The sequence below is a fragment of the Pteropus alecto genome, unplaced genomic scaffold (assembly GCF_000325575.1).
Source record: "Pteropus alecto unplaced genomic scaffold, ASM32557v1 scaffold24, whole genome shotgun sequence".
Taxonomy (NCBI): domain Eukaryota; kingdom Metazoa; phylum Chordata; class Mammalia; order Chiroptera; family Pteropodidae; genus Pteropus; species Pteropus alecto.
In genome coordinates this window covers 24,927,594-24,937,131 of record NW_006439192.1, presented here as the reverse complement: position 1 = coordinate 24,937,131, position 9,538 = coordinate 24,927,594, and the positions used below count along the sequence as shown (strand labels likewise).

Here is a 9,538-nt window from a genome sequence, read left to right as displayed (position 1 = left end):
CATTTGCCGTGCTTATTGCATGACTGAGTTATACAACTAGTGCACTGTCCAATTCAAATCATTTTTTTAATTCAGTTATCTCTATATCACATAAGAGCTTTCTAATATTTCTCTTCAGCCTCTTAAGAACTTTCATTTGTATCCACTTTTCTATCTTCTGTCTTTTCCATGGATATGGTCATTCATTAAGCTTCCATAAATCCTTATGGCATTTGTAGATAGATCATCCCTCTCTGATCATTTATAATCAAATTCTCTTACTATGTCAGGGATATAGGATATATGTTCCTTTCACTACATTTACAGCATCCCTCTGAACTAACAAAATACAGTAGTTTAGGGTGGGGAGCATTATGAAAAAAATACCAATTTTGCATTTGAAAACATTTATTCCCTTTTATTAGTCTAAAACATGGGTATATACTAAAATTACCTTAGTAATGGTAGATACTGCTTTGGGTTTTGTTTTTATTTCATTCCATTATTTTTCTTCAGTATAAGCTTTTTTTTTTTCCTTAGAAATTTTATCAATTTTCTTGTGAATAATCATGGTAATAAATGATAAACATCAAGGATAACTGTTACTAAAAGGGCTACAGAGAGCATATACCAGAGATTTGAATAAATCCTGAGCTAAATTCTAAAACCCTGACAATACAGGGAAAAAATATGCATGTATACAACTAGTTCAGTGGAGGAAAAGCAAACATAATGGCAGAAGCAAGAGTAAGAGAGGGAATAAATGAAAGAAAGAAATAATTCTGAAATAGCTGAAAGGTAAGATGTTACTAAAGAAGAAAAAGAGATTTTTTTCCCACTGAATTATCCTGTGAGAGAGCTTGGTCAATTATGAACATAGCACCACATTCTTAAAGAACAGTGTGCATTCCCAGAAGCATTTATCTGTGGCACCATCATTATGGTACTTGACAAAAAAGAAAATGAACAAACAAACCTTGCTCAGATAAAGGCAGTTTGTAGGGAATGAGAAAATGAGATGCAGCACAGGACACCATCATTACAGGAAGAGGAAAACTTGCAAAACGTATTCCAGAAGGTGCGCCTTGGCCTGAGTACCTCTGAAAAGACATTTATGGATGTTCATCTTCAAAGAGAGTTAGGCCCTAGTATATGAATCATAAACCCTGGGGACCAAGAGCCAAATCAACCTAATCATTTGTGACAGACACACATTGAAGTAGGCTTGCAAAAGAAAGGGAGAATAGTTTCTCATCAAAGACCATATTCTTCCTTGACTTTGAGATGACCTATGAGGGCAAACATACATTTTTCTTTTAAAAATCTCCCACTTCTACCTACTTTAGATAATACTTGTTCTTTGGATAAGACCCTGGAGACAGCCCAGAGAAAACGCACATTTGATCATACCACCATCTGCCAATTTAAAAATCACCTTTAGTCAAGGGCTTCAGCTCCAATGCCAGAGTACTTTTTTGGGTGTAATACCTCTGTCTTTTGGAGCCCTCAATATCTTCAGGTTTCTGTGAATTAAAACTTTTGTACCAAGAAATATCACTGATGTACAGAACTGTGTTCAAAATTATTTTTACACTAACTTTTTTATTCTTTTAAATTGTTTAATCTGCAACCTTTAGTTTCTTCTATATTGAGTGTTCATTTTTTTCATTTTTATTTTAATCTTTAACCTCATAAGCATTCATGCCCTTCATATTTTCTCAGTACTTTATACTATTTTTTTTTGTCAATTTATATGCTGAAGGGGATACAAATCTATTTTAAAGGTTTATTCTATTCCTTAATCCTCTCCACTTTTCAGTCTTAAGGATTTTTTTCCCCGCAATATGTTTTTTACCATCACTAAATTCTTCCAAATTGTCTTTTAAGTTTCATTAAGCAAACTTCCTGATTTAAATCCCTGATCTATTTGTTACTAACTGTGTTTCCTTGGACAAGTTACTTAACTTTTCTAATTCTTGGTTTTCTCATTTGAAATGGAACAAAATGTACATATTTCATTTGCTTATTATAAGGAATACATGAGAAATTGCATGTAAAGTCTCTTAGCACATAAGTAAATGGCATAGTATTAATAAATATTTGATGCTAATTTTTTTATTTTTATTTTCAGTTATAGTTGACATTTAGTATTTTATATTAGTTTCAGGTGTACAGCATAGCGGTGATGCTAATTATCATTAATACTGATATAAATAATTTAAGCTCATTTATATTTAACCTGCTTTTTTCTAACCAGGATTTTTCTTTATATTCAAGATTAAGTAACTGCTGTTTTATATTTGCATGATTTAGTTGAGTGAAAAACAGTTTTTCCCTGAACCTTTTGATGAATTTAATTGGACTCCTGAGTCCTATGAAACTACCAGTGAAACATCAATATTATTAAGAATTTGATCTAATTACCATCTGAGCCATAGTTCAGAAGAAAATTTTCTTTCAGTAGCAGCACTGAATTTATTTTGTATATTAAAGATTAACTTTAGGATTTGTCCCATTTTCTAAGAGCAAAGTGCTAGTAGCGATACATGATTATCTTCACTTATGCGTACTTTCCCAATATTTTCCACTGACACACTTTGACTTACAAAGTTTTCTTCAAAAAATATTTATAAAAATATTTATGACATTAAATCTCTAGTAGGAAAATAACATGAAACATTCTCTTAAACTCTATCACTTTGCTTCATGTTTATAAGACTCTTTAGTTATCTTAAAGGGGTAGTGTGGTATAATGGAAAAATAATATTTAGAATCAGAAGACCTGAGTTCAAGCTCAATGTGTAATTTTATATATTACAAGCTCTGGCTCTGCAGTCACAGAAATTTAAGTTTGAATCTTAGAGCCTCGCTTCACTAACATTGGAACTTGGAGTTAGTTAACTTCTCAGTTCTCATTTTTTCTTCACCTCTAAAATGGTGTTTTTATGGGGTTAGAGACAGGCTCAGTTGTTAGATTTGTCTCATTATTTCTATGTCTTTTGCCAAGATATTTAGCTTTGTTAAACCTGTTCTTTCATCTGTAAATTTGGTTAATAATACCTGTCTCAATTTTGTGGGGAGGAATTAATCAATTTCTACTGCCTGCAATGTAGTAGGTTTTCAGTAAGTATTAATTACTTCATCTACCTCTTTGCTGTACTAGCCATTTTAGCATGATTATTCAGTAGCACTCTACTGCATTACATTTTTCATTAAATATTCATGTGTAACTTTTATGTATTGAAGTCCTTTCCATTCTAGAATATTATAAGGTATTTTAGAGAATAGTTCTTGAAAATACCTTTTTATATCTCCGAAGTGCTATGTACGTAGTAAGTGCTCATCATATACTTGTTGATTTAATGTTTACTCAAAAACACTTTTTATTTCTTATTTAAATGAAACAGGAACCACTAAGATAGAAACATAACAAAGGGAAGAGTACTGGTTTGCCACATTGCACACCTTCAAAAGATGGAATTCAATTAAATGATACCCCATGGAGTTGTCAGGTGATTCCACACACCTGAAGGGTATGTGGAAAGGTAATTATTCCAGAAACCTGAGCTCTAAAGACACTTATTGCAACCTCAAATTGATTCTGAGCTGTCTAGCATCAAATAAACTGAAGAATAAAATTTATATTAAGCTTACAATGGATATAGAAACTATCCTTCCATTGTCTTACAAAGATACTTGTAATTAATCATGACCTTGGTTATTTTGAGATGATGAATAACAAAAAATAGATTGACATTTAGTAAAAGAAAGTGCAGAATAACTGCTAGAAATGAAAGACATTCATGTGAATTTTGAGAAAAATATATTAGCAAATAGAGCAAGGCAAAAATCCCAGGATGTACAGTGTATAGCAATATCACAATTATTTCTACATCTCAGATACAGATCTTTCATCAGGAGAGAAAATATAAATAGTCTTGAGTTGTACAAATAGTAAAATAATATAGAAATAGTGTAGTAATCAACCAACACTACATAGCATTGATAAAAATTTTACTAGGATTGCCTTTCTCACTGAGTTCCAGCCTTGAAGAATGACATAAAGGACCAAAGATTTAAAGATAATTCAGAGAAGAGCTATAGTGCAGTGGAGGCACCATTGTCTATCCTCTGTCTTATCTGAAGAATACACTGCTAAATCTTATAATAATATTGTACATATGGAAATTGAATCTTAAGGACTATTTTTTCCATATTATATTTCGTGATGTTTGGAAAGTGATCTGGACTTTGAGTGAGAAGATGTGATTTGGACCAATGGCACTTTAAAACTATAACCTCAGGCAAGTCTTTTAATCTTCTCTGATCCTCAGTTTTTCTCATGTCTCAAATAATGACCATAACTTTTATCTCATAAGTATAGCAAACTATTCTTTCACAAATGTAAAATAACTTTTAACTATGAGATCTCATATTCCAGTCTTATGATGTTAGTACTTTGCTGCTACAGGTACAATTCCTTAAATAAAAATTTCCAACTATAGACTTTAACACATGGAATTAACCATTTGACAAACAGTATATTTTTAAAATAATATTCATATACATACATATGCACTCCACTCCAAACGAAATACAATTTCATAGGTCAGAAAGCAGAACTAGAACTATTGATACAAATATATTTAATTCTGCCTATGAAAACTGTAATCAAGTCCCTTTTACCACAAGCAAACAACATAAACTTTAATATCCAAGATAGTAAAAACGAAATACAAGTTTTCTAAATACGTACTAAAACGTTTTAAAATCAATATTCGATAATTTCAGAAATAGATACTAGGAGCCTCTACATAAATCTGAAGTATGTTTTATAGAAATTCAGAATCCAGGTTTTTTGATTTTGCACTGCACAAATTTAACCTCTCAAACTCCAGAACACAAAGTCTCAACAGACACACACATCTGATGTAGCTCTATAGGGTTACTTCCATTGCAAACGTACACCTTTCTCAGTCTGGCAGAAACCACCATCCAGCCACCCATAGGCAGCAGGGGGGCTCCTATGGCCTAACAGCGCCTGTCTTTACCTCAGCCTTTTACCCCCGATACTGGCTTCGTCCCTCTCTCCCAACCCAGCATCTGTGTTTCTAACCATGCCTAGTTATTAATGATCATCTCATCAATCTCTAAGTGTGTCCCTCCGTGGAGACTACAGAAGTGGCCTTAGCAGTACACTCGACAGCATATCTGTGTAACTACAGATATGGAGAAGTTTTAATTTTCAAAGATCTCTCTCTACTCCTGCTAAGGTCCTAAATTTCTTTGGGCCTTTTTAAAAGATCATTTACATCCAACATAAAGACTTTTCTGGGTTCAGTAACCTTCTGTTACAAAAAAGAGCCCAAGGCTTTTGTCTGATGAGGTCTTGCTAACAGCCATCATTATTTTTGCTTTGCATCCCCGTAGAAGACTTACGAATATGGAGGAAAGGTTTTGTGAGCAAAGCTTTTTCTCTCTTCTGCACTTTTTTTAGATACCAAAATGAAATCTGAGCAGCTGCCCCTTAACCACATAAATGATTTCTGTGAAATGGAGTGCCCTTATGTAACCACTAGTTCTCCCTGACTCCTCCTGTTTGAGAACAAAAACCGTACACAAGGAAATTCTGTCCAGCTGAAGATCTCAGCAGATAATTTAACCAGCTCCCAACTGGACGGTTTTCATTTATGCAGGAACACTGTGCACATCATGTTTTCCAGAAAAAAAAAAACAAAACAAAAACAAACAAAAAAACCCGAGAACAGAAAGAATAATTCAAGATAAGTAAAAACAAAAATAAAACACAAACCACTATTTGGTACTTGTTCAGATATTTTGCAGGAAAAGGAACAAATAAACTTCACATAATACACATCTCCAGTGACCACCCAGTAAGCAAATGCAGAGGTCTCTTGTCATTCCGTGGATTTTGTAACATGCCACTTTTGCACTTTCCTTTTTCCTTCTGGATTACTTCTCAGTCCCAATATACTTGTCAAATCCTGATCTTAACGCTCACCCGAAGCGTGCCCAAAACCAGCCTCAGTTCTCCTTACACACCCGTTTGACCTCTTTGCCCATTTTCCTATTATTCTCACAGTCATACAAGATAGAAACCTTGGAGTCATTTTGGCCTTCATCACTTTCCATTCTGACTGTTGCTGTGTTACTTGATGCACATGTCTTTTCAGACTCTGACCTAGCCTCCTATTTCCCTATATGTAATCATTGTCTCCATAAGCCATCCCTTATTCTAGACTAGTGCAGAATTATTTTAAGATATGCAGCTTATGTTGCTTCTTCATCAAAATCCATTAATGACAAACAAAAGGGAAGGAAAAATGAATACACATTCCTTCTAGAAAATATCGATAAGCAAAATGAAGAAAATAAAATTTTCATAATCCCAACACCCAGGTTATCAATGTCAGTGGTTTAGCTTGCATATATTTCGAACCTAGGAAAAGATTATATCATTCATATTTTATAATCTGCTTTTTGTTTTCTATACATCATGAGCATGTTTCAGTACCATTAACTATTCTTCTACAATACGATTTTACTAGCTATGTAATAATTCCATTGCATAAATCTCCTTAAAATTTTTAAGTTTGGTTCCATCTCTTTTTCTTATAGTACAGCTTTCAATGTTCCCTATGGTTTAGTGAAGGGGTCAGCAACTGTTCTGTGGGCCGAGTGTAGTCTGCTGCCCATTTTTGTGGGCCACGTAAAGAACCGTTTTGACAATTCTAAATCATTGGAAAAAAATATTTTGTGATGTGAAAATTATATGAAATATTTACTTTCTGGCCTTTTACAGAAAGTGTGCCAACTGTTTTTATACTTTAGTACTTTCTTCGATCAGCTCCTTGAGCCTAGGCTGCCATCCCTTTCATTTTACTTCTTTTCAGAGTCAGAGTTTTGCTTTGTTTGCTTGTTTGTTTCTAAATTCCTGTAACACTCTGACTTGCCGTCATACCAAGTATGTCACTCTGTTCTCTACAAAAAGTTATTTTAAGGAATAAATTTGTTAATGAACTTTTAGAACGTCATTCGTCAGCAAATCAAGGACTGCATTTTTATCTAAATCCTGAATCTTTGCTGTTGGGGGGAGCAATTAGGAGAGAGCCAGTCTTAAAGACAGAAGTGTTTTTGAGATCCTTGTCTCATTCCTTCTTTGTACACACGGTGCCTCTCTGCATCCCTGATGTACTGTAAGCAGTAATCAAGATACACAGACCAAAAGAGAATAGTTGCATCCCTTTAGGTTAGGTGAAGGGGGAGCTTCTGGGAGCATATTTGGCTGTTTCTGGTCTGCTGGCTAACCTCCCTGTGTATAATTCACTACCCTTGCCAAGTAGCTTCGATCTTATATTGCTACTTGAGTTAAAGCTGACCGTGCATGTGCCCACTTCATAAAATGCTAGTCATGGTGGTCACTGTTATGTATGTGCAGAACACCGTGAACAGTAATGAGGTCGTGACAGAGCGGGGAGGGAAGGCCAGACAGAAGATGATGGAGGCACCCAAGGCAGCTTCTCCCTCTCTGATGAAACAGACTGCAACACTGAAAAGTGCATTCCAAATAAGAGGGATACAGTTTTTAGTATTCCTGACAGTTTTTAAGTATGATGCAAAAGCATTTTATATGTTTTTATGATAAGCATTGTTAGGCAAGGTAATATCTAAGCACTGTTGGAAGCACAAATCTATAAGAACTGTAGATTATGCATTAAAATTATTGGACAGATAAAGGTAAAAAAGTGGGGAAAATATATATGTCAGACCCTTAATAGAAATGAGGGACTTATTCTCTTGAGTGATGAAGTCAATATAAAATATTCATACTGAAACATACCTTAGACATTTACTATTTATAAAATGGAAATAAAAAGTCAAACATGAACTACTGAATGACCTAGAGAATAATAATTCATACTTTTCTGAGAAATATTTTAACATTTTTGACACTTGTGCTTTAAGTCTCTCTACTGTCTGAAGAAACATTTGTAAAGAATTTTTATACCTTTTTATGAAAAATATTTTAAATGTAAAAGAATAAGAAATACTCTAATTAGACTTATCCTTTTGTAGAACGATTAATAGATCAGTTCAAGACTATATACTTGTCATTTCATAATAAAATATAAACAAAAGGTTTTATAACAGCTTTTAAAAAATAAGTATTTCAGTTTGGAAAAAATCTCTAGTGTGAACAAATAGCCTGGAAACAGGATTCTTAGTCTATTTTAATTTTAAGAAAATACAAAGATCCTTTTGCTCTCTGAATGCAGCAAAATCTAAAAATCATAAAACCTTTTTAACCTTTCTAGCTCCAAAAAAGTTAGGAAGTATAACATAATCATAAAGGGTCAAATTACTATTTTTGACTTTATGGTGGTAATATTTTTAGCAATGCTAAAAGGGGATCTTTAGTGCTCCATAGCTTGAAATGTTCAGACCAGTCTATGTAAAAAAAAAAAAAAGAAAAAGAAAAAAGAAAACTACAAATCCTCAGTTTCTTTAAGTTATAATTTTTCCAAGATTAATTATAGTTTAAAAATATTTTATGATCAAGTTTTCTTTTTTCATTATTTCCCATTCTTCAGTTAGCTTTATCTTCAGGGCAAACTTATTGTTGAAGGCAGAAAATGCCAAAGAGTTCATTTACACATGACACATCTGACTGCTTCGCCATTAGTGTTATTAAGGATTGTGTGGATTGAACAACTGAAACTTAACGCTTTGACTGAAGTTTACTGCTGACATTCTTTATGGAGATGGTTACCCTTGCCATACCCCAATCATAAGTTTTCTTGAAAACTAGAAGCAATGTCTTGTTGCTTCTAGATCTCAACACATGATTTCTGTCTTTCAGTTTAATAATTACCCAGGAACAGATGCACTGAGTAATTATTTTAGTTTGTATTACATACTTTATATTTTAATTTGTTATATAACATTTTAAATATATAACAAATGTTTTATAATAAAATATTTTAAATATTTACTTTTAACATAGTATCACCAAGATCATAAACTATTAGCATTGAAAAGAACTTTGGAGATCATCCAAACTAAGCGTTCTTTTCACTGATGAGGAAACTGAGGTTCAGAAAGACAAAGAAATATATGCCTAAGATATATAATTTAAACATCCAAATATTAAACTTACTAGTTTTCCAACTATATGGCTTTTCATTAATTTCATTTTTGTTTTGATATTTAGTTAAAAATTGATGTCTCATGCCCTACAGTTACGTTAAGATTTAAACTTGTCACATGTTAGCAGAAAGTTACAGATACCATAAAAACTTAGTAAATGTTATTTAAATTGACTTCATTATTTTACAAACTTAAATATATTGCTGTTCATAGATAAAAGCTTTTGCTTACAATATAACTAAAAGAAAAATACCTTTTACTTTATTTCTGTATATACAAGCATGTATATGTTGAAACACAGCAGAATCTCATAATACTTTTATGATTTGTGTATATATTTTTGGCTGTTCCATATAATGAAGTTATAAATTTTATTTTAATATCAAGTGTT

General features: G+C 32.8%; 1 protein-coding gene across 3 annotated transcripts in view; it reads left to right on the top strand.

The window, feature by feature from the left end:
• Nucleotides 1-9,538, top strand: part of TUSC3 (tumor suppressor candidate 3) — a 158,159-nt gene that overhangs the window by 143,597 nt on the left and 5,024 nt on the right. Inside the window, exon 10 of one of the 3 annotated variants that reach the window (XM_025049884.1) lies at nucleotides 4,220-4,278. The exons of the other annotated variants lie outside the window; for them this stretch is intronic. Within the exon in view, the coding sequence (XP_024905652.1) occupies nucleotides 4,220-4,238 (19 nt within the window). The 3' untranslated portion in view covers nucleotides 4,239-4,278. Of the gene's footprint in view, nucleotides 1-4,219; nucleotides 4,279-9,538 lie in introns of those variants that run through there. 3 annotated transcript variants of the gene reach the window in all.